The sequence below is a fragment of the Poromitra crassiceps genome (assembly GCF_964638095.1).
Source record: "Poromitra crassiceps genome assembly, chromosome: 4".
In the NCBI taxonomy this organism is placed as follows: Eukaryota; Metazoa; Chordata; class Actinopteri; order Beryciformes; family Melamphaidae; genus Poromitra; species Poromitra crassiceps.
In genome coordinates, this window is record NC_139626.1 from 53,291,322 (window position 1) to 53,317,157 (window position 25,836).

The 25,836-nt window shown below is 43.3% G+C and overlaps 1 protein-coding gene across 1 annotated transcript; it reads right to left on the reverse strand.

Annotated features, from left to right (window-relative positions):
- Positions 1 to 1,205: 1,205 nt before the first annotated feature.
- LOC310775985 (uncharacterized protein) lies at positions 1,206 to 24,973 on the reverse strand. Its single transcript, XM_083636114.1, has 6 exons — positions 24,593 to 24,973; positions 21,877 to 22,162; positions 16,674 to 16,721; positions 15,208 to 15,257; positions 14,814 to 14,855; positions 1,206 to 5,434 (listed from the first exon to the last, which is right to left on the reverse strand). Exons 1-6 carry the CDS (start codon positions 24,947 to 24,949, stop codon positions 4,772 to 4,774), a joined length of 1,446 nt encoding a protein of 481 aa, XP_083492240.1. The 5' UTR covers positions 24,950 to 24,973; the 3' UTR covers positions 1,206 to 4,771.
- Positions 24,974 to 25,836: the final 863 nt, after the last annotated feature.

The window sequence follows — 25,836 nt, forward strand, 5'->3', positions numbered from 1 at the left end:
TGCAAGAGACACATATGTCGAAGCAAGAACATGAGAAGTTGAAAAAGTTTGGTTATGCAAATTCATTTTTTAGCTCTTGTAAAAATAGTAGGAAAAGGGGAGTGGCTACTCTGATTCATAATTCCGTTAATTTTGAATTGTTAAAGGAGAAATAAGGAAGGCAGATATATGATCATTACAGGGAAGATAGATAATGCTCTGCTCACTTGAATTCATGTGTACACCCCTCCTGAGAGTGACAGAAAGTTCTTTAAACTCCTCTTCGACGTAATACCATCTGAGGGGATTTTAGTATGTGCTGGAGATTGGAACACAATCTTAAACTATTCCCAAGATACCACAAGTACAAGTAAACATAAGTCACAGAGGTCTAAAGATGTTAATATTCTAATCAAGGAGTCTGGCTTGTTCGATGTTTGGAGGAACATACATGTAGGAGTTAAAGATTTCACTCATTACTCAGCATCACATCAGGTGCACTCTAGATTGGATTTCTTTTTGATGAACACTGGAGATAGGCATAGGGTGATGGACTGCTCAATAGGAACAGAAGATATATCCGATCGCAATATAATTGATCTGACTATACATTTGAATGATAAGCAAAGGAATGCACTATGGAGATTGAACGTTGGCATCCTAAACAATAAAAATGTGGTGACACAGATCCAAAAATAAATCACTGACTGTATTAAAGTTAATGACAATGGTCAAGTGAACCCAATCTTTGTGTGGGATACGGTTAAAGCAGTAATGAGAGGGAAATTAATATCAAGAGCGGAATAAGCTCAGGAAATTAAGATATGAGGAGTTACAGAGAAATTTGAGAGAATTAGAGAGACGATGTCCAAAAGAGGGAGACGAAGCATTGGTAGAGCAGTTAAAAGGAGTAAGGAAGCATAGATGTTATGGGGAAGGATGAAATAGAGAAAGAAATAAAACAGACATTCTATGAAGCAGGGCCGAAGACAACGAAAATCCTAGCAAAACGCCTCAGAAATCAACAAATTAGAAACTCAATACATAAAATTAGAGATCCCTCAGGAAATAAAATTACCTATGAGCCAGAAAAGATTCAAAAAATCTTCAAAGAATATTACGAGAATTTATACTCGCAACCTGAGTTGGAAAGTGAAGATAGTATTAGACAATTTTTGCTAACATTAGACCTCCCGTCCATAGGAGAGGTGCAAAATGAAGCTTTAACCGCTCCCATAACAAAAGAAGAATTGGACTCTGCGATTGGAAGGCTGAAAGCCAATAAAAGCCCGGGGAGCGATGGCTTTCCAAATGAATGGTATAAAAACTTTAAAGAGGACCTCGCTCCAGCTATGTTGAACTCTTTTAACTGGACACTTGACAAAGCTGAGGCTCCTCCATCATGGAAAGAGGATGGAGGATCTCGGTCCTACCAAAGGATGGGAAGAATAAAGAGCATTGTGAGTCCTATCGCCCTATATCTATATTGAATGTTGATTATAAACTGTAAAAAGAGAGAAGGTCCGCACACTGATCGAGCTCCCATTTACCTTTTATTTAGCCATAAAGCAAAACAGAGTGACGTTTCGAGCACACGCTCTTCCTCAGACATGAAGACATAGACAGGACGCTATGTTTAAATACCCGTGGCCAGCAGTGGTGGAAGAAGTACTGAAAGTTTGTACTCAAGTAGAAGTACTGTTACCTTACTGAAATATTACTCAATTACAAGTAAAAGTACTGGTGTTAAAGATATACTTAAGTAAAAGTAAAAAGTACTCTTCTAAAAAACTACTCAGAGTATTAGTTACTTTTTTAACCATCGATTTTTAATAGCAGGCTGTCACAGGCATTCACTTGAAACGGGAGATCCATGTAGAAACTACATTCTACACTTTCAACAAAGCATATTTATCTAATAAATGATATGAATGAAATATCAATCACTTCTTAGTATCAACAGGGAGCAAAACCCTAAATAACTGAAAACTGGTGGGTGGGAGGGGTCTGTCAGTCACACCTGCTGAAGGTTTGATTATCCCAAATATGTTATTCATTTTTAATAATACTGTTAAGCATTTGACTCTTAAAGAGGACAGGAAACATTTGATCATATGAATCTAGTTAATTTGCATGTCACCTCAGAGAAGACAGGACACACTGCTTTCAAGTCTGAAATTTACCTAGATTTGCTAGAAAGATGAACATTTCACCTTTTTGCCAACTATTGCGCTCCTTGATGACATCACTAGGGTGGCTGTACAGTACAGTAGTAAGGATTTGGAAAGATTGTGGAAACAACCACAATCCAAGTCAGAAACACAACAACATATGTTGTGAGCCTGTCCAATGTCAAAGAGGCTGTAATGATCCCACACAGGAAACCGAAGGGCAATACAAAAGTCACTATATTATCTAAAACCTATAAGCTAACAAATAAACAAAGACAGGACCCAAACACAGACATAAAACATATATATGGTAATAGGCTACTCAATCACGGCTTCGTCGGCGGCGCTGGACAAAGTCAGTGATGACTCAGGAAAGTTTGTGGACAGCATACGGCAGTGTACCGCTGCTGAGGATCGGCTGGAGAGCGGCGGCCAGTTGACACTCCTACAGCCCCAGCCCTGACTAACTAGTACAGGAGGCAGCTGACCTCCCCTCTTACAGCGACACTGGGATAACTTCCCCCTCTCTAGCTGTCTTCAGCGTCGGCAGCCCTAACCAGCTGCGAACGTCTCCCTCGTCCCAGAGAGTCACCAGCCGTATCAATGAGAGAAACGCTCCAGCAGCAACACCGCAGCCATAGACTGACTGCCTTTTCAGTTCTCAATCAGCGTCTCCCCTCTGCTCACTCTCAGGTGAGAGTCAGTCTCCTGATTAAATCCCCGTCTCTGGCGTGGTCATGTCACCTATCCAAGCTGGAAAACAACATCTAACCTGTGGGCGTGTCCCCCCCCAGGTCATGTGACATGTCACATGATCCCGGAAGAAGTTACATTTAGAAAATACAATTTGACAAAATAACATGTTTACACAAACATCACGTATATACAGCTATATTACACTCAATATAGGTCAGACCCCTAGAGCACAGAAAATACAGAATATCAGGCCAAAAGGAGGCTGATTCAATAAAGTATCTTGGGGTGCTAATTACCCATGATAAGAACAAAATTTACGAGTCAAATTATAATATAATTAATAATAAGTTAAAGAAGGATTGGTTAAAATGGTCTACGCTTATTCTAGATTTTAGTTCTAGAATAGAGGTGATCAAAATGAACGTGTTGCCAAGGCTGTTACCTCTTCCTATCATTACCAGTTAAGATCCCAGACCCTCAGTTCGTAACGTGGGATAAACAGATATCACGGGTTATATGGGCAGGTGCCAGGCCCAGGGCAGGGTGAAATTCAATACACTTCAGATTGGTAAAGAGAGAGGAGGCCTGGCATTACCAAACATTAGGGAATATTATTATGCTGCTCAATTGAGATATATCGTCTGTTGGTGCTCTCCGACCTACCGGGCTAGATGGAAGGATATTGAGATGAGTCTGGAACAAGCTCAACCTCAGGCATCACTAGGGGGAAAGGACTGTGCAATTTTAAAGGGAGACAACACCATTCTAGAAAACTCATTGGCAATATGGAAAGAAGTGGTTAAAAATATATAATTTGGCCAAAGATAGTAAACTATTGATCTGGCCATCCCAGTCCCCCAGTTTCAGACCTGGAGTATTGGATAACACCTTTGCAAGGTGGAGGGAAAGAGGTATAACAGCCGTTTGTACACTATTGGAGGGTCACAAGTTTAAACCTTTTGAGAAATGTAAAACAGAATTTGATTTAGAAAACGGGGACCTGCTCAGATATTTTCAGCTAAGACACTTCTTTGATACAGAAATTAAGAAACAGATTTCAGCTGAAGGAAATTAAGTGATTGAAGTATTTATGGGAGCATATACACCGCTAAAATTGTTTCTAGATTATACAGAAGCTTGCATAACCGAAATGGGAATAATTCACTATATGTTCAATCGAAATGGGAACTAGAACTGGGTATTAATTTGTCAGAGGATGATTGGCTTTCGAAATGCGAAACACAACAAACTTCAACTAGCTCCAGAGGATGGAGGGAATTTGGCTGGAAGAATTTGATCCGCTTTTTCATCACACCTCAAATCAAAAACAAACAGTTAGGTGAACAGCAGCCCTGCTGGAGATGTGAAGTGCGATGCGATCCTAACCTGTCTATGAAAGCGCCACACGAGCAAACACACTCAAATCCAGACTGAGGGCACACTCACACATTCACTGCCCAACGGCATGTGACGTTTGCATTGCGAACGATCGATAGACAGACAGACAGGCAGACAGGCAGATAGATAGAGACAGACGCTGAGACAGATAGATAGATAGATAGATAGATAGGGAGCTCACTTCTCTCAAGAGAAAAGGTGGAGTTAAGGGAAGAAAAGAAGATTTTCTTTCTAAAATTAAAACACTTTTAAGATGCACATTTTCCCAAAGCACTCTGTTGTATGTTATTTTAAATGCAGCCATTATTTTACTTGAAATAAGAAAAGAACATGTATTTATTATTAGTGTAGGCTAGTTATTTATAATTAATCCAGTTAAATATGAAAACTAAATAAACATTGTTGATGTTTATTTTGATTTAACAGTCAGTCGTTGACTACATACAGACATTGTACCATTAGACTACTGCAATCATTGAAGTAGCCTAAGTTCAATGGCACTGAATCATAACGCAAGCTACTGTACGTTACAATGTTCCGGACCTTTGCTTGAGGACATTTTCTCTAACTGGACCTCTATGAATTTTAATTGAGTGCCCCTGGTCTAGAGCATCCTCGTGCACCACTTGGTAGAGTTTTTGTTGTGTGATCAGCCTCTGAGAGGGGTGGACACGCTCTAGCAGGTCCGTGAGGACACCTGTGAAGCGAGATTCAGGGGTCTCCTTTCGCCCTCTCTTCCAACTCTTTTCCTTGCCGTGGTCTTGCTTCCCCGAGGGCGGGAGTTGCAGTGCAGGCCTGGGGAGATGCATTGGGAAGTCTACAGCATCCTCGTGCACCACTTGGTAGAGTTTTTGTTGTGTGATCAGCCTCTGAGAGGGGTGGACACGCTCCAGCAGGTCTGTGAGGACACCAGTGAAGCGAGATTCAGGAGTCTCTCCTTTCGCCCTCTCTTCCAACTCTCTTTCTTGCCGCGGTCTCGCTTGCCCGAGGGCGGGAGTCGCAGTGCAGGCCTGGGGAGGTGCAGTGCTGGCCAGGGCAGCGGGAGGCACACAGCAGGCGTGGGCAGGTGCAATGCTGGCGAGGGCAGTGGAGGCAACCTGGCTGTCAGGCGATGGACTGCTTGCAGGAGACAAGCTGAGAGGAGGTGAGGAGCTGCATGATGACTGTGATGAAGACCCTCGACTCCATCCCTTTAATAAAGAAACGTGAAATTATAAGCCGCCCGATAAACACCACAGGAAAATGGAAAGACAGGAGGACCCTGCCAGCTACATTGTAGAACAGAGACAAACCTAATAAACACATAAAATGAATTGAAACTGCTAGGCCATGCTTGTGTTATGAGTGGTGTTATTACTGAGTATTACTGAGTATTACTGATATAATGGCACTCATTATACTAATTTCAAGTGGTGGATATGATAATATTTGGAAGTTTTGCGGTGGTAAAGCAGGAAGTAGTAGGTGTGTTGTGTGGTCTTTGTGGCAATACAATACAACATATGTGCAATAGACACAGCCGAGATACAGCCGAGCTATGTCCTATAACACATATTTTTAATTTGTCTATCTTTAATAATGTAATTCCGGAGGTCTGGAAAACTGCCTTTGTGCTCCCACTTTTGAAAGGCGGTGATCCACAAATTTTAAATAATTACAGACCCATTTCAAAGCTCTCTATCCTAGCCAAGGTCCTTGAAAGGCTAGTAAATTAACGGAATTCCTTTGTTTAAATGACATTTTATCTCCTCTTCAATCTGGCTTTAGGAAGCACCATAGCACAGTGACTGCTGCTGCTAAAGTTGTAAATGACATTGTGGAGGCTTTGGACAAGAAAAATCATTGTGCCGCCCGCTCTTTTTATTGAGCGTTTGACACCGTTGACCAGGGCCGCTGCTGGCCATTTGGGTGCCCTAAGCGTAATTGTTTTGTGGTGCCCCCCCCCCCCCGCAAAACTTTCAATAACTGTCAAACGAAAGACTGCAAAATCATTAATTATGAACGATACTAGTGTATCTCACATTACATTACATGTGGCAAACAAACAATTGTTAGAATTACTGTACATGTCAGCAAACAAGTGATTGTTAAACTGTACATGCAAGCAGGGGCGGACTGGGATCATAATTGAGGCCGGGCATTAGATACCAAGCAGGCCAGGCCGATACGGGCCGACGTGCGTGCCGGCATCCGAAGGGTGGCACCGAAAAATTTGGGCTTGAAGCCCAGTTTGGGCTGTTTGAAGCCCAATTTGGGCCGTTTGAAGCCAGATTTGGGCTGTTTGAAGCCAGATTTGGGCCGTTTGAAGCCCGATTTGGGTCGTGTGAAGCCAGATTTGGGCCAGTTGAAGCCAGATTTGGACCAGTTGAAGCCAGATTTGGGCCGTTTGAAGCCCAATTTGGGCCGTTTGAAGCCCAATTTGGGCCGAGTCCAATTTTACAATGAGATGCACAAACTTTAACCCTGAATAAAGTAATAAAACCACTAGTAAACCAGTAGGCGGCGCCTGGCCTGCTGTTCAGTGAGTGGCCTGACTGAGGGCACCAACATTTTTTTTTTTTTTGGTGCTCTCAGTCACATGATGCCCTACGCAGTCTGCGTACTCTGCGTATAGGGTGCGGCGGCCCTGCCGTTGACCATACCTTATGCCAGCGTTTGTTAGATATAGGTCTAGAAGGACAAAAAAGCCAGCACTCAAAATAAATCCTTTTGGGGTTTTTTAATACCTTCAAAGCAGCAGTTCAGGCAATGGACGTTTCGGCACAAGCCTTCCTCAGCATTGTGAATGCTCAATGCTGAGGAAGGCTTGTGCCGAAACGTCCATTGCCTGAACTGCTGCTTTGAAGGTATTAAAAAACCCCAAAAGGATTTATTTTGAGTGCTGGCTTTTTTGTCCTTCTGTATATTGTTTGCGCCTTGCACTGTAGCTTTTGAAACTTTTTTGAGAGTGCTCACCAGTCGTGACTATCAGTCACTGACTCTTTGGACAATTAGATATAGGTCTGTCTACTCAAGCCATTGGTTGGTTTGTAAATTACCTCTCAAACCATAGACAATGTGTTCAATTTGGTGATCTCTCCTCCAGTGTCCTTGATGTCACAAGTGGCGTGCCACAGGGCTCCGTGCTAGGGCCAACCCTCTTTATCATTTATATAAACGATGTAGGTCGTAATATAAATGCCTCTGTTCATCTTTACGCGGATGATACCATTCTGCATTGTTGTGCGAACACTGGTGCCCTTGCTTTTGAATGCTTACAGTCTGCTTTTGATGTCTTACAGTCACACCTGTATCATCTCAAATTGGTGTTAAATGCAGATAAAACAAAAGCCAAGTTATTTTCTTTTAAGAGGGTGCCAGCTGTTCTCCCCTCCATTTTGTCAATGCAGGGTACCCCTATTGAGCTTGTGGGTTCTTATAAATATTTTGGCATTTTAATTGATGATGCCCTTTCTTTTAAACTTCATATTGATTTGCTGGCAAGGAAGTTAAAGTTGAAATTGGGCTTATTTTTTAGGAACAAATCTTGTTTCTCCCTCAATGCAAGGAGACGACTGGTTGCTGCCACCTTCTTGCCGCTTTTGGATTATGGTGATGTTCTGTACATGAATGCATCTGCTAAATGTCTCCATCTGCTGGATGCATGGTGCGCTGAGATTTATTACTGGCTGTAAACCCCTTACACATCACTGCTTGCTGTATTCTTTAGTCAACTGGTCATCCCTCTCCATGCGCAGAACTGTGCACTGGTATACTTTCATTTATAAATCCATCCTTGGTCTGCTTCCCACTTACTTATCTGTCTATCTACTCTGCAAACAGTCCATCCAACTATAGCTTACGCATTCAAAACTTCATCACCTATTCCATCCCCTCAGTTCGTACTGAGCGTGGAAAAAAGGCATTCTCTTACTCTGCCCCCTCCACCTGGAACACGCTACAGCAGAGTCTGAAGCTGTCCAGTTTGATCCCCCTCCACCTGGTACACCTAGTCTGAAGCTGTCCAGTTTGATCCCCCTGGCAAGTTTTAAATTATTGTTGAGTAATTTGGAGAGAGCTTCCTTGATCTGCTCCTGCTCTCAAGGCTAAATTTGTTCTCTACCCCCCCTTTCAGCACTTTATGTTTCATGTTGTTTTTAACTTATTATGGTTTGACGGTTGATTGTACTGTTGTTGTCTTTACATGTGTAACTGTTGTATGAGCTGCTGTATGAACAGGTCACACTTGTAAATGAGACTTCGGTCTCAATGTGATTTTACCTGTTTAAATAAAGGCTAAATAAATAAAATAAAACCAAATAATAAAACATTCTTTACTGTTGCTTACATTTGTGTAATATTGCTTACCTCCAAATCAAAATTATTTTCGGTAATACGATGTTTGATCTATGTTGACAGCCATCCCAGCTCCACAAGAATAGGAGGAATTGTTTTTATGCCACCGGGATCTCCACTCTTCTTCACCTGAGCTTTTTTTGCTTTAACAAAGCGGTCTCTAGCGTTTTCCCACTTTTTCTTACAAAAAGTGTCCACTTCTCCCAGTGTGCTAGTGATTTCTCTCCACAAGTTCTGTAGCATTTGCTGGTCCTTGTGGTCCCTTTGGGAAGTGTCGTAGAGGTTCAGCGAGACGTGCTTCGAAAGCATCCATGTTTGGAGAAAAGCTGTGCGGAGGTCGCGCTGCGATAAAAATCTGCAGGTCCGCGGTGGGCGTCCTACGGAGGTAGCGCCAAACCACGCCCAACACCTTGACGTCATTTGAGGCTCGCGCCCCTCGCTCCAGCCCCGCGCCCTTCACGGCATGGCGAGTATAAAACAAGCTTTAGTGACTTATGGCGTCTTACAGCAACTCACGGCTGGCGCTTAACTTGGCCTGGCCTTCATCCTTGGTGACTTCGTGACTTAACTTGGCTTTTTCCAGACTTGGATGACTTAGGGGAGGGGTTTATACAATGGAGGTGACTTAGGGCTTTATACAGCGGAGATGGCTTAGGCTGGGGTTTATACAGTGGAGATGACTTAGGGCTTTATACAGTGGAGATGACTTAGGCGTTTATACAGTGCGAAACCGGGTTTATGCAATGGAGATCCGAAGGGTTTGTACGGTGAGGAATCCGAATCCGAATCCCCCCAAAAGGGTTTATACGGTGGAGGTGACTTGAGGGTTTATATGGTGAAGATGACTTAGGGGTTTATACGGTGGAGGTGACTTGAGGGTTTAGACAATGGAGATTACTTAAGGGTTCTACAGTGGAGATGACTTAGGGGTTTACACTGTGGAGATTAGGGTTTCTACAGTGGAGATGACTTAGGGGTTCTACAGTGGAGATGACTTAGGGGTTTACACTGTGGAGATTAGGGTTTCTACAGTGGAGATGACTTAGGGTTTATACGGTGAAGATGACTTAGGGGTTTATACAGTGGAGATGACTTAGGGGTTTAAACAATGGAGATGACTTAGGGGTTTATACAGTGGAGATGGCTCAGGGGTTTATACAGTGGAGATGACTTAGGGGCTTATACAGTCGATATGACTTAGAGGTTTATACAGTGGACATGACTTAGAGGTTTATACGATGGAGATGACTTAGGGGTTTATACAGTGGAGATGACTTAGAGGTTTATACGACGGAGATGACTTAGGGTTTATACAGTGGAGATGACTTAGGGGTTTATACAGTGGAGATGACTTAGGGGTTTATACAGTGGAGATGACTTAGGGTTTATACAGTGATGACTTAGGGGTTTATACGATGGAGATGACTTAGGGGTTTATACAGTGGAGATGACTTAAAGGTTTATACGATGGAGATGACTTAGGGGTTTATACAGTGGAGATGACTTAGAGGTTTATACGATGGAGATGACTTAGGGGTTTATACAGTGGAGATGACTTAAGGGTTTACACGGTGGAGATGACTTAGGGGGTATACAGTGGAGATGACTTCGGGGCTTGTACAGTGGAGATGACTTAGGGATTTACACGGTGGATAGGACTTAGGGATTTATACAGTGGAGATGACTTAGAGGTTTATACGATGGAGATGACTTAGGGTTTATACAGTGGAGATGACTTAGGGGTTTATACAGTGGAGATTACTTAGGGGTTTATACAGTGGAGATGACTTAGGGGTTTATACAGTGGAGATGACTTAACGGTTTATACGATGGAGATGACTTAGGGGTTTATACAATGGAGATGACTTAGGGGTTTATACAGTGGAGATGGCTTAGGGGTTTATACAGTGGAGATGACTAGCCGTTTATACAGTGGAGATTACTTAGAGGTTTATACAATGGAGATGACTTAGGGGTTTATACAGTGGAGATGACTTAGAGGTTTATACGATGGAGATGACTTAGGGTTTATACAGTGGAGATGACTTAGGGTTTATACAGTGATGCCTTAGGGGTTTATACGATGGAGATGACTTATGGGTTTATACAGTGGAGATTACTTAGAGGTTTATACGATGGAGATGACTTAGGGGTTTATACAGTGGAGATGACTTAGAGGTTTATACGATGGAGATGACTTAGGGTTTATACAGTGGAGATGACTTAGGGTTTATACAGTGATGCCTTAGGGGTTTATACGATGGAGATGACTTATGGGTTTATACAGTGGAGATGACTTAGAGGTTTATACGATGGAGATGACTTAGGGGTTTATACAGTGGAGATGACTTAGAGGTTTATACGATGGAGATGACTTAGGAGTTTATACAGTGGAGATGACTTAGGGGTTTACACGGTGGACATGACTTAGGGGGTATAGTGGAGATGACTTCGGGGCTTGTACAGTGGAGATGACTTAGGGATTTACACGGTGGATATGACTTAGGGGTTTATACAGTGGAGATGACTTAGAGGTTTATACGATGGAGATGACTTAGGGTTTATACAGTGGAGATGACTTAGGGGTGTATACAGTGGAGATGACTTAGGGGTTTATACAGTGGAGATGACTTAGGGGTTTATACAGTGGAGATGACTTAACGGTTTATACGATGGAGATGACTTAGGGGTTTATACAGTGGAGATGACTTAGGGGTTTACACGGTGGAGATGACTTAGGGGTTTACACGGTGGAGATGACTTAGGGGGTATACAGTGGAGATGACTTCGGGGCTTGTACAGTGGAGATGACTTAGGGATTTACACGGTAGATATGACTTAGGGGTTTACACGGTGGAGATGACTTAGGGGTTTACACGGTGGAGATGACTTAGGGGGTATACAGTGGAGATGACTTCGGGGCTTGTACAGTGGAGATGATTAAGGGATTTACACGGTAGATATGACTTAGGGGTTTATACAGTGGAGATGACTCAGAGGTTTATACGATGGAGATGACTTAGGGGTTTATACAGTGGAGATGACTTAGGGCCCCCTTACTCATTGCGCAGCTCGGGAGCCACATGCGGCTCATTAAGCTTTGATTGGCGGCTCGCAGCACACTTCATTCAACATGGAATATTGCATCATCTTGACCTAGCGTCTTTATTTCTCAAAAGTGATCTGGCGACTTTCTGACCTTTGAATCACAAAGCATTTGACATTACATTGGTATAAAACGGTATGGCTGATGGCTGTTTTCTCTACTTACTTTTATAATCCAGCGGTCTGAGCGTTTCACACAGTGCAACCACTCCCGCCGACCAGCATCTAACAGCCGTCACTTCACACATACCATTTTTCCTTTCCTACCTTCAAAATAAAAGCGTTCACTTCTCTGTACTCAGAGCCTTCAGATAAGAGGCAACTCAATCAATTCCATAACAATAGCTGAGGCTATACGCCCATTAGTGCAGCTCATTAACAGATTCAAGTCCTGAAGAAGAATTGATTCAGGACTTTGTGGCTGTATTGTTTTTGATGTATTTGTTCTGACTGTATTGAAGCATTTGATTAAAAAAAAGTGCAATGTTGTGTTGCGCTATTATAAATAAACTGTTATATCTTATTGTTTGTTTATTCGTTCATTCATCACATTATTAGACACTCTCTGATTATTAAAAAGGGTGCAAACAGTAAAACACAGAATTGAGGTGTTTTGCGGTAAAAGTGGCTCTTCTCTTGACTTTGTCCTGCCAGTGCGGCTCTCACTGAAAAAATAGTGAGGTTCACTGGCTAAGGGGTGTATACAGTGGAGATGACTTAGGGGTTTGTACAGTGGAGATGACTTAAGGGTTTATACAATGGAGATGACTTAGGGGGTTTATACAGTGGGGATGACTTAGGGGTTTGTACAGTGGAGATGACTTAGGGGTTTATACAGTGGGGATGTTATATTATGAAATTTAAACCCACATTTGCGGCACCACCAACGAGAAGTTATGACATTGAGGTATTGGGACACTGTCCATTGCCATGCTCACCAATTACGGGAGGAGGGGCCTTTGGGCCGCTGGTATGGCCGCCTGCTCTGGCGGATGTAGGCCGAGAAACCTGTTTGCTGGAGGGAGGCGGAGGACAGCCCTTGCGCGGCAGCCGATGTAGCCGCGCCGATCCAGAAGGAGTGACTGGAGTAGATCTCCGCCGGGAGGTTATATGGAGCGTCCACTTGAAGTGCTGGATGAACCAACATCTCGTCATGTGATGACGGGGTGCGATGAGGAACAGGGGGGCAGAAGGGCTAGTCCAAGGTCTGAGCTTGACATAACGTACCATGGACAGGGGGGACATAGGCGTCAGCCCTACACGGCGCAGGTTAAAACCATACTGATACGAGTGTTGCTGTTTTTGTTTTTATTATTATTATTTATTTACCTTATTATTATTATTATTTTATTATCATCATGATAATTATGTATATATATTATTCTTATTAATAGTAGTATTATTATTATTGTTATTAATGGCCGTTGATAATATAAGTAATTGCACCATCCCTCTGATGGTTGAAAGCATATTATGATGTCCATTAATTTAGCCTACTAATATCAGTCGTTTCAGCAAAGAAATCCTACTATGACCTCAGTTGATTTGCCATTTAACAAGCAGCAGCTCTCGTTTATTTGTGTTAACGACTTTATGGAGCAGCATCTCGAAGAAAAAATAACTCACAACGCGCAACATAGCAAGGGATTTCGTTCTCGGATGTAGGCTACAGGTAGCGCTCTTATCTCTGCGCCTCACTTAACAGTAGGCTAAAGCAAACATCGCCATGATGAGAAGTAGGCTATTAAGACCGTTCTGAATGCGAGTTGGATGCCCGCGTGTCAACCAGCTGCAGTCGCTTTTAATAACCTAAGTGTTGTCGTTGTCAATAGACCGTCTTCAGAAAATAGGCTGTACTTTTAAAAGTTTGACTGACTGCACGTCTCCTCTCGTCTCGTCTCGTCTTGTCTGGCTTGTCGCGGGTAGGGAACTGATTCTTAGCATGATTTTTTTGTTTTTTGTTTTGTTAAGATATTTAATTTCACATTATTGGATGCAAGGAGACATTTAATGTAGGCCCGCCAGCATCTTTCTTTACTTATAGGAATACAACCTTGCAGAGATTGTGAAGAGTTCATGCGCTATCATAAAGACATTTGCTGCTTGTTTTTTGTGTTTTATTGCTGTTTGACAGGCCTGTAAAGTCAAACCCGAACAGAGGCGATATTAATAAATTGATGGGCGGTGTGCGGCTTGCTTCCTTTGCACTCGAAAGGACCTCTGGAAGGTTTCCTTTCCTTGCAGGCCCTTGCATGTCCGCGGGTGCCCTCGCTTCCTTTTCAGTCCTCCCTCGGCCTTCGCAGTGACGCGCCTCCTGCCTCTCTGGGCCCTTCTTCAGTGAGTCTCCTCGTTACGATCTGAGACGCAGCCTGGGCCGTTGCGCCCGGGTCTGCCCGGCTGAGTAGAGAGCCTCTCAGCCGCAGAAACGAACGAATGCCAAAATCCACGAGCAGGAACAGAGTAGGCTATCATCGTCAAAAATCCTCGTCTCCGTCCCAGGAAATGCTCTATTTCCTCCTGCCCGAATCTTCCATTCTGCTCATCTCCCAATCCCGACGTGCTGAGAGTGAAAGTCAATGCTGAGTGAACCCACTGATTAATGGCGATTTAAGAACAGGATGGAAGCGGCAAACGATAGGAGAATGGGAGAATAGAATAGCGAAACAACAGCTTCAGAGGACGGCTTCAGAGGAGATGATGAACAACCGTGAGGCCAGCTGCTGCTATGATCCGCCAGAGAGGGAGGTGACGTAGAACCCTCGCTATATGTACTAGGATGAACTGACGTCATAACTGATGTCATACTTAAACTTGACTGACGTCGCGGGCTGATCAGGTTATGCGAATATGGCGGCCTTCTGATTGAAATTTGGAATGAAACCTCACTTCTCAGACTGTAGACATACTATACTTCTGTATTCCTCATGTAGTGACAGGAATCAGAAAATAGGTACAGGGACACAACACAATACCAGCCTTGGTTTTCTGACAGGTCTAGGCCTATATGTTCAGCTGAAGAAAAAGATAATTTCCAGGAAGGAGCTGTCAATTATAAATAACTTCAAATCCAAAAACACTGCAACTGCTATCTGCAGTTTCCAATGTTCACAAAAAAAGAAATCCACTCACCAACTTTAACTTAATCAGGTCCCAATTTGATGGTCGCTTTGGCTGCAGAAATACAGAGAAAGAAATGTTGAATAGCGCTGAAAAAATGTGATGACGGACTTCTTACTACAGTAACCTCATCAGGAACATCTACTTCATTCTCTATCACTGGCCAAGATTTAAAATTCAAGTTGGATCTCATAATGATAAAAGTAGTCTTCAGGACCACAGACAGAGAAAGAGGTGGGGGGCAGAGAGAGGAAGTGCAGCACAGAAAGTACCACAGACAGAGAAAGAGAGGGGGGACAGAGAGAGGGAGTGCAGCACAGAAAGGACCACAGACAGAATTTAGGGGTTAGGGTCGATGTTTCTTTCTTCCTCACAACTGATTTTCACTTCCTATTACTTCACCTACCTTCCAAAGTGCTGGTTCTTCCACCAGACGCTCCAGCCGGGGTCCTGATGCTGCAAGACATGAAATGAAGAAGACATGATGAATGTCTATTTCTCAGACTGTAGACAAACCATACTTCTGTGTTCCTCATGTAGTAAAATACATGATAAATGTCTATTTCTCAGACTGTAGACATATCATACTTCTGTGTTCCTCATGTAGTAAAAGACATGATAAATGTATCTTTCTCAGACTGTAGACATACCATACTTCTGTGTTCCTCATGTAGTAAAAGACATGATAAATGTATATTTCTCAGACTGTAGACATATCATACTTCTGTGTTCCTCATGTAGTAAAATACATGATAAATGTATCTTTCTCAGACTGTAGACATACCATACTTCTGTGTTCCTCATGTAGTAAAAGACATGATAAATGTATATTTCTCAGACTGTAGACATATCATACTTCTGTGTTCCTCATGTAGCAAAATACATGATAAATGTCTATTTCTCAGAATGTAGACATAACATACTTCTGTGTTCCTCAGTAAAATACATGATAAATGTATGTTTCTCAGAATGTAGACATACCATACTTCTGTGTTCCTCATGTAGCAAAATACATGATAAATGTATCTTTCTCAGACTGAAGACATACCATACTTCTGCATTCTTCATGTAGTAAAATACATGATAAATGTATCTTTCTCAGACTGAAGACATACCATACTTCTGTGTTCCTCATGTAGCAAAATACATGATAAATGTATCTTTCTCAGACTGAAGACATACCATACTTCTGCATTCCTCATGTCGCAAAATACATGATAAATGTATCTTTCTCAGACTGTAGACATACCATACTTCTGCATTCCTCATGTCGTAAAATACATGATAAATGTATCTTTCTCAGACTGTAGACATACCATACTTCTGCATTCCTCATGTAGTAAAATACATGATAAATGTATCTTTCTCAGACTGTAGACATACCATACTTCTGTGTTCCTCATGTAGTAAAATACATGATTAATGTATATTTCTCAGACTGTAGACATATCATACTTCTGTGTTCCTCAAAATACATGATAAATGTCTATTTCTCAGAATGTAGACATAACATACTTCTGTGTTCCTCATGTAGTAAAATACATGATAAATGTATCTTTCTCAGACTGTAGACATACCATACTTCTGTGTTCCTCATGTAGTAAAATACATGATAAATGTATCTTTCTCAGACTGTAGACATATCATACTTCTGTTCCTCATGTAGTGACAGTAATCAGAAAATAGGTACAGGGACACAACACAATACCAGGCTAGGTTTTCTGACAGGTCTAGGCCTATACAGTATATTCAGCTGAAGAAAAAGATAATTTCCAGGCAGGAGTTGTCATATATAAATAACTTCAAATTCAAAAACACTGCAACTGCTACAATGTGCAGTTTCCAATGTTCACAAAAAAGAAATCCACTCACCAATGCTGGAATCAGGTGCAGGTAGGCCCAATTTGGTGGTCACTTTGGCTGCAGAAATACAGAGAGAGAAATGATGAATAGCGCTGAAATAATTTGATGACGGACATCTAGCTTCTACAGTAACCTCATCAGGAACATCTACTTTATTCACAGAGGACTGGCCAAGATTTAAAATTCAAGTTGGTTCTCACAATGATAGAAGTAGTCTTCAGGACCACAGACAGAGAAAGAGAGGGGGGGGGGGGCAGAGAGAGGGAGTGCAGCACAGAAAGGACCACAGACAGAGAAAGACGGGGGGCAGAGAGAGGGAGTGCAGCACAGAAAGGACCACAGACAGAGAAAGAGGGGGGGGGCAGAGAGAGGGAGCGCAGCACAGAAAGGACCACAGACAGAGAAAGAGGGGGGGCAGAGAGAGGGAGTGCAGCACAGAAAGGACCACAGACAGAGAAAGAGGGGGGGGCAGAGAGAGGGAGTGCAGCACAGAAAGGACCACAGACAGAGAAAGGACCACAGACAGAGAAAGGACCACAGACAGAGAAAGAGAGGGGAGCAGGAGTGCAGCACAGAAAGGACCACAGACAGAATTTAGCGGTTAGGGTCGATGTTTCTTTCTTCCTGATGACTTGGGCCTGGCTCTCTCAGACAGCCTCTTGTTTCCCCAGCTGAAAACCTTGTGAGGTGACTTAAAGCAGCTACGAGCAAGATTTTTGATCGTTATTAAACAGTCTCAATGTAATATTGATGCATCACATCTTACCTATGATAGTAGCTGAGACCAAAGCCGTGTGAATCGGAGATTGCTCTCTTGATGATTATAGAGTCTGTGTCTGTCTTCCGGCGGGCCGGATAGACCAGGAAGTGAAACGAAACGGTTTATGGCAGCTGCCTGCCTTCAACCGTTTCGCTCTGCCTAGCAACAGACCATAAACAAGAAGAACGCCATGCTCGCTACATCCAGGGGCTTGTATACTCTCGCGAACATCTCTCGTTATATTCTAACAGTTTGTTTGGAAGTAATTTTGTGGTTATGGCCGAAGTAGCTGCCGCAAACCGTTTCATTTCACGTCCTGATCTGCCCCGGCCGCAGACAGACTAATCATCAAGACAACACTGGCCGATTCACTCCGGGTTCAAGCGAGACTACTCGGCATTGGTCTCGTCTACTATTAGAGGTAAGATGTGAGGCATCGATATTAAATTTAGACTGTTTAATAACAATCGAAAATCTTGCTCGTAGCTGCTTTAAGGGTCCCACACAACACCCCCCCACACAACGACCCCCCCCCCCCCCCCCCTCTCTCAAAACACCCCAATCCAACACAGAATTATTTCTCGATAGGCTTATTTTACAACTATGAACTCATTTGGGTTACTACAGTGATTAGGTCTACTTTTGATTATGATAATTAGACCTACTTTTCATCAATTTCAGCAAAATTATGGAAAATTCTGCAATATTCCATATTTTAGTTGATTACATTTTTATCACCAAATTCCAGGATTCCGTCCATTTTTAGTTTTGCAGAAATCATATGGCCCTAGATATAAGTAGGGAAACAAATGTGAGTTGTCTCTCTCTCTGGCTCATATTCCTATTGATATGACTCAATATGTCTTAAGAGCATAATGCTACCCAATGTTACTGCTGCAATACTGTCTGTTCAAGAGTTTAATGAAATACAGTGGAAATCAAATATAAAAGAAGAAAAACAACTGTCATCTCTCTCCCTCTCTCTCTCCCCCCCTCCTCTCTATCTCTCTCTCCCTCTCTCTGTAGGTCAGTAGCTTCCTCTCCTCTACAGTATGTATGTTCCTCTGTGTGACATCATCAGCCTTCCTCTCCTCTACAGTGTGTTCCTCCTTGTGACATCATCAGCCTTCCTCTCCTCTACAGTATGTATGTTCCTCTGTGTGACATCATCAGCCTTCCTCTCCTCTACAGTGTGTATGTTCCTGTGTGACATCATCAGCCTTCCTCTCCTCTACAGTGTGTATGTTCCTCTGTGTGACATCATCAGCATTCGTCTCCTCTACAGTATGTATGTTCCTCTGTGTGACATCATCAGCCTTCCTCTCCTCTACAGTATGTATGTTCCTCTGTGTGACATCATCAGCCTTCCTCTCCTCTACAGTATGTAATGTATGTTCCTCTGTGTGACATCATCAGCCTTCCTCTCCTCTACAGTATGTATGTTCCTCTGTGTGACATCATGAGCCTTCCTCTCTACAGTATGTATGTCCCTCTATGTGACATCATCAGCCTTCCTCTCTACAGTATGTATGTTCCTCTATGTGACATCATCAGCCTTCCTCTCCTCTACAGTGTGTATGTTCCTCTGTGTGACATCATCAGCCTTCCTCTCTACAGTATGTATGTTCCTCTATGTGACATCATCAGCCTTCCTCTCCTCTACAGTATGTATGTTCCTGTGTGACATCATCAGCCTTCCTCTCCTCTACAGTATGTATGGTCCTCTGTGTGACATCATCAGCCTTCCTCTCCTCTACAGTGTGTATGTTCCTCTGTGTGACATCATCAGCCTTCCTCTCCTCTACAGTATGTATGTTCCTGTGTGACATCATCAGCCTTCCTCTCCTGTATGTATGTTCCTGTGTGACATTATCAGCCTTCCTCTCCTCTACATTATGTATGTTCCTCTGTGTGACATCATCAGCCTTCCTCTCCTCTACAGTATGTTCCTGTGTGACATCATCAGCCTTCCTCTCCTCTACAGTATGTATGTTCCTCTGTGTGACATCATCAGCCTTCCTCTCCTCTACAGTATGCATGTTCCTCTATGTGACATCATCAGCCTTCCTCTCCTCTACAGTATGTATGTTCCTCTGTGTGACATCATCAGCCTTCCTCTCCTCTACAGTATGTATGTTCCTCTGTGTGACATCATCAGCCTTCCTCTCCTCTACAGTGTGTATGTTCCTGTGTGACATCATCAGCCTTCCTCTCCTCTACAGTGTGTATGTTCCTCTGTGTGACATCATCAGCATTCGTCTCCTCTACAGTATGTATGTTCCTCTGTGTGACATCATCAGCCTTCCTCTCCTCTACAGTATGTATGTTCCTCTGTGTGACATCATCAGCCTTCCTCTCCTCTACAGTATGTAATGTATGTTCCTCTGTGTGACATCATCAGCCTTCCTCTCCTCTACAGTATGTATGTTCCTCTGTGTGACATCATGAGCCTTCCTCTCTACAGTATGTATGTTCCTCTATGTGACATCATCAGCCTTCCTCTCCTCTACAGTATGTATGTTCCTGTGTGACATCATCAGCCTTCCTCTCCTCTACAGTATGTATGTTCATCTGTGTGACATCATCAGCCTTCCTCTCCTCTACAGTATGTATGTTCCTGTGTGACATCATCAGCCTTCCTCTCCTCTACAGTATGTATGTTCCTGTGTGACATCATCAGCCTTCCTCTCCTCTACAGTATGTATGGTCCTCTGTGTGACATCATCAGCCTTCCTCTCCTCTACAGTGTGTATGTTCCTCTGTGTGACATCATCAGCCTTCCTCTCCTCTACAGTATGTATGTTCCTGTGTGACATCATCAGCCTTCCTCTCCTCTACAGTATGTATGGTCCTCTGTGTGACATCATCAGCCTTCCTCTCCTCTACAGTGTGTATGTTCCTCTATGTGACATCATCAGCCTTCCTCTCCTCTACAGTATGTATGTTCCTGTGTGACATCATCAGCCTTCCTCTCCTCTACAGTATGTATGGTCCTCTGTGTGACATCATCAGCCTTCCTCTCCTCTACAGTGTGTATGTTCCTCTGTGTGACATCATCAGCCTTCCTCTCCTCTACAGTATGTATGTTCCTGTGTGACATCATCAGCCTTCCTCTCCTGTATGTATGTTCCTGTGTGACATTATCAGCCTTCCTCTCCTCTACATTATGTATGTTCCTCTGTGTGACATCATCAGCCTTCCTCTCCTCTACAGTATGTATGTTCCTGTGTGACATCATCAGCCTTCCTCTCCTCTACAGTATGTTCCTGTGTGACATCATCAGCCTTCCTCTCCTCTACAGTATGTATGTTCCTCTGTGTGACATCATCAGCCTTCCTCTCCTCTACAGTGTGTATGTTCCTCTGTGTGACATCATCAGCCTTCCTCTCCTCTACAGTGTGTATGTTCCTCTATGTGACATCATCAGCCTTCCTCTCCTCTACAGTATGTATGTTCCTCTGTGTGACATCATCAGCCTTCTTCTCCTCTACACTATGTATGTTCCTCTGTGTGACATCAGCCTTCCTCTCCTCTACAGTGTGTATGTTCCTCTGTGTGACATCATCAGCCTTCCTCTCCTCTACAGTATGTATGTTCCTCTGTGTGACATCATCAGCCTTCCTCTCCTCTACAGTATGTATGTTCCTCTGTGTGACATCATCAGCCCTCCTCTCCTCTACAGTATGTATGTTCCTCTGTGTGACATCATCAGCCTTCCTCTCCTCTACAGTATGTATGTTCCTCTGTGTGACATCATCAGCCCTCCTCTCCTCTATGTATGTTCCTCTGTGTGACATCATCAGCCTTCCTCTCCTCTACAGTATGTATGTTCCTGTGTGACATCATCAGCCTTCCTCTCCTCTACAGTATGTATGTTCCTCTGTGTGATATCATCAGCCCTCCAGCTTTATTGTTGGTTTCTGATGCAAGTAAAACACCGTGGTGCAGTCCTCTCTTTGGGTTCAGTCTTTTTTAAATGGCCCATTGAATTGTTTTCAGTATTTTGTCCTGTTCTGAGAGCACCGACTTCCCTCCGTGGAGGGGCTGAAGCGCAAGAGACTCCTTCTACAATAAATACATACAGTTCTTCTACGAGGCGTGTGCACTGACAGAAATCTCTGGTGCCAGATACAGTGGCTGCGTTCCGATCAGCTAGTAGTTCCCCTTTGAAGTGGACTGCACAGGGTATTCAGCCATGTTAAATAATATAGCTGAATACCCTGTGCAGTCCACTTCGCAGGGAACTACTAGCCGATCGGAACGCAGCCAGTGTGTTTCCGTACGCGTGTACAGAGATGCACAGGACAGAAATGTCACTTTATGTCTGGTGGTGTGGCTGCTTAGCAGGTGTCTTGTCTTTACCTCTTGACTCTGAATTATGAACGTATGTATGAGTCACTTGTGTCATTTCTGTTTTTCACAGGTTTATATTTTCATCTCCTCATGAGTTACCTTTGGGTCCTGAGCTGCTGTTTGACAACCTGTGCACTAGATCATTCCTCTTCATCTTCATCAGAATCTTCTTGGTCACCTCCAGAGAGTGTTGGTTGTAGGTCTGCACCACCAGGTCCACTGTGTCCTGCCTGTCTGCCTTCTCCAGTCGGCTCTTTTTGATGACTGGGAGACCTTCCAGGATGTCATCCTGCTGCAGGAACCATTTGAAGCTCTTGAACTCTTCATCACTCAAACCATCCAGTGTTTCCAACAGCTTCTCTTTATCTGTTGTCTTTGTTGCTCCCTGATAAAAGCAAACGATATTTTCAACTCAAAGCACATTTCTTAAGCTAAAAATCTATCTCATCACATCACACCCGATACCAGTCGTTCCCACATGGTCTGTCTAGTAGGCACACTGGCATTGAGGCTTGCCTCAAGGCTCAAAATCCCAGGTGTGCCTTGGGATTTTGTGACAACCATACATTATTATTGCAAATACATTATAGCCTAAAACTATACAAAAAGTGTGTTGTTGCTTTGATGTAGTCATTTTAAGTTTCAAATTAGTTCCTGAATTATCTTGATCATAAATATTTCACGACTCACGAGTAATATAGTTGTTTGGTAAATTGTATTTGGCATGAGTAAATAAAAACATTTAGAGTGATACGAGTGATATCACGTGTTATAGAGGCTATTTTGCATGGATATAATACAGTAGGTGTGCCTTGAGATTTTGTCTTGCCCTTTGATGTACCTCAGGTACAAAAAGTTTGAAAACCACTGCACTATACCAATGTTTAAAGGAGAACTTTGGTATTTTCTAACTTGGACCATATTTTATTTATTTATTTATTTGATGTATAGCCTAACTGTAATGCGAACAGAATTCTTTGATACTGGTGCAGTATTGACCAAGATCGCTTCAGTGTGCAGCCACTTTTCTCACATGCCCCTACTGCACTAAAGTAGCTTGTTTTGACCACTGACAGGATCAGATTATCAGATAGGAGAATCTCGCTCAAGTCTCACAAGAGTTGCATTGTTTGCCGGAAGTCAGCTGTGGTGGGGGGGAAGCTGGGCCTGGAAGCTGCCATGTGTGTTTGGGGTAACAGATCGCATAGCTGAATGATTTTGTAAGTTATGCTTGAATATTTATGTGATTTCGAGAACATGGATGAGGCATTTGAATTTGATGTCCGCCCGTATTATGTTATACAGATTACATTATGTGTTGCAGGCTACATTTTAATTAAGCTCTACTTACCACTTTGGAATATGTTTTTATATATTCATTTTTGTGCTCTCAAGTAGCCTAGATATGTTGTTTGACCCCGCTGATGGATTGCAGCTGAATAGTGAGTGGAGAAATATCACTAAACTGGCATAAAAAGGTTACATAAACGTCTCCAAAGCGCACGGTGCCGTGTGCGCAACGGAGCTGAGACTGACGTTGGGTTGGAATTGAAATGGTCATACATGCTAGAATAGCCTACTACATCAAAGCAATTTAATATGGGATCACCTGCACACAGGCGATCCCATATTAAGATGTATATATCTAGGCTACTCCTGCATTTTGCAGCTGCAACTGTGTTGCTTTTGGGCCTGTATGATGTGATTGAACTTCATATTTCCAGCATCATTATATCAAATATGGAGATATGCGACTCTGCTGACAATAGCCTATATATGTGACCACAAAATAGGCTATTTTTTATAAATGAAATCTATGCCCGCACGTACCGTGTCGATTCAGTTCAGAAGCATTTTTTTATTTTATTATCATTCTTTTTTTATTGATTAGCCTATAGGAATTATTCAATCAGTGCGACTAAACACATCATGAGATCATTATTATTCATTGAGCCTAAATGGTCTATACATACGGATTTTGGACTGAGATAGATTACACATTGCTTCCACAAAAGACATGCCGGTTTTGAGTTTATTGAGAGGGTGAATTGAGCTGCTGTAGATAGCCTACGTGGAGGTAGAAACCGCTCTTCAAAGAAATTACTCGTGTGGATAAAAGTGGTAACTTTAGACAGTCATTCAGGAACAGACTAATAATATCCAACGCAGATTTTTATTTGCGGTTTCATTCAATGAGGAAATAGACGTGTCTGGCGCTGTAGGAGTTGGAGCAGTCCATATTGCATTGTGATTGGCAGTTGTTAAAAACCACGCCTCTTTTGCGGGCACGAGCTCCAGTGCACGGGCATTTTCATGTGCACGAGCTCTCGGCTTGATTAGAAAAACCTGGTTCGAGTTAACGAGTGGCAATCGACGTTCGTAGTACAAGTTAACTACAATCGAGCTTATCTGGTTTAGACAAACCAGATCAAGGGACAGATCCTGGATCTTCTTATACAACATTCGTGGTATAGGGCTCAGAGACGATGTTGGAAATAAGTGTTTTTACATGTATATCCCTTGGATGTTGTTGTTCTTTATCCATAATAAAATCAATCAATCAATCAACCAATACAGACTATAGGCTGTTTCAGTTTCATATAATGATCATTATGTGGAAAAAATAATTAGTGTTTGAATTATTTTAATTGAAAAGGATTTTAAATATATATATATATTTTTCATAATAATGATAACAATAACAATAATAATAGTCATATTAACAACAACAACAACAACAACGATAATCATAATAATTCAACAGACCCCCTGCAAGTATGCCAATTGACATGTCATCCAACACAATGCTGCTCACCTCCTCCTGCTCCAGTTGGGAGCAGGACTGGACTGTCTCAATGGTAGAGGGGGTGGAGAGACAGGGCTTCAGTTGGGAGCAGGACTGGACTGTCTCATTGGTAGAGGGGATGGAGAGACAGGGCTTCATTTGCGAGCAGGACTGGACTGTCTCATTGGTAGAGGGGATGGAGAGACAGGGCTTCATTTGGGAGCAGGACTGGACTGTCTCTTTGGTAGGGGGGGTGGAGAGACAGGGCTTCAGTAGGGAGGAGGACTGGACTGTCTCATTGGTATGGGGGGTGGAGAGACAGGGCTTCAGTTGGGAGGAGGACTGGACTGTCTCATTGGTAGAGGGGATGGAGAGACAGGGCTTCATTTGGGAGCAGGACTGGACTGTCTCATTGGTAGAGGGGATGGAGAGACAGGGCTTCATTTGGGAGCAGGACTGGACTGTCTCTTTGGTAGGGGGGGTGGAGAGACAGGGCTTCAGTAGGGAGGAGGACTGGACTGTCTCATTGGTATGGGGGGTGGAGAGACAGGGCTTCAGTTGGGAGGAGGACTGGACTGTCTCATTGGTAGGGAGGGTGGAGAGACAGGGCTTCAGTTGGGAGGAGGACTGGACTGGCTCATTGGTAGGGAGGGTGGAGAGACAGGGCTTCAGTTGGGAGGAGGACTGGACTGTCTCATTGGTACGGGGGGTGGAGAGACAGGGCTTCAGTTGGGAGGAGGACTGGACTGTCTCATTGGTAGAGGGGGTGGAGAGACAGGGCTTCAGTTGGGAGGAGGACTGGACTGTCTCATTGGTAGAGGGGATGGAGAGACAGGGCTTCAGTTGGGACGAGGACTGGACTGTCTCATTGGTAGGGGGGATGGAGAGACAGGGCTTCAGTTGGGAGGAGGACTGGACTGTCTCATTGGTAGGGGGGATGGAGAGACAGGGCTTCAGTTGGGACGAGGACTGGACTGTCTCATTGGTAGGGGGGATGGAGAGACAGGGCTTCAGTTGGGAGGAGGACTGGACTATCTCTTTGGTAGAGGGGATGGAGAGACAGGGCTTCAGTTGGGAGGAGGACTGGACTGTCTCATTGGTAGGGAGGGTGGAGAGACAGGGCTTCAGTTGGGAGGAGGACTGGACTATCTCAATGGTAGACGGGGTGGAAAGCCATGGCTTCAGTTGGGACGAGGGCTGGACTGTCTCATTGGTAGAGGGGGTGGAGAGACAGGGCTTCAGTTGGGAGCAGGACTGGACTGGCTCATTGGTAG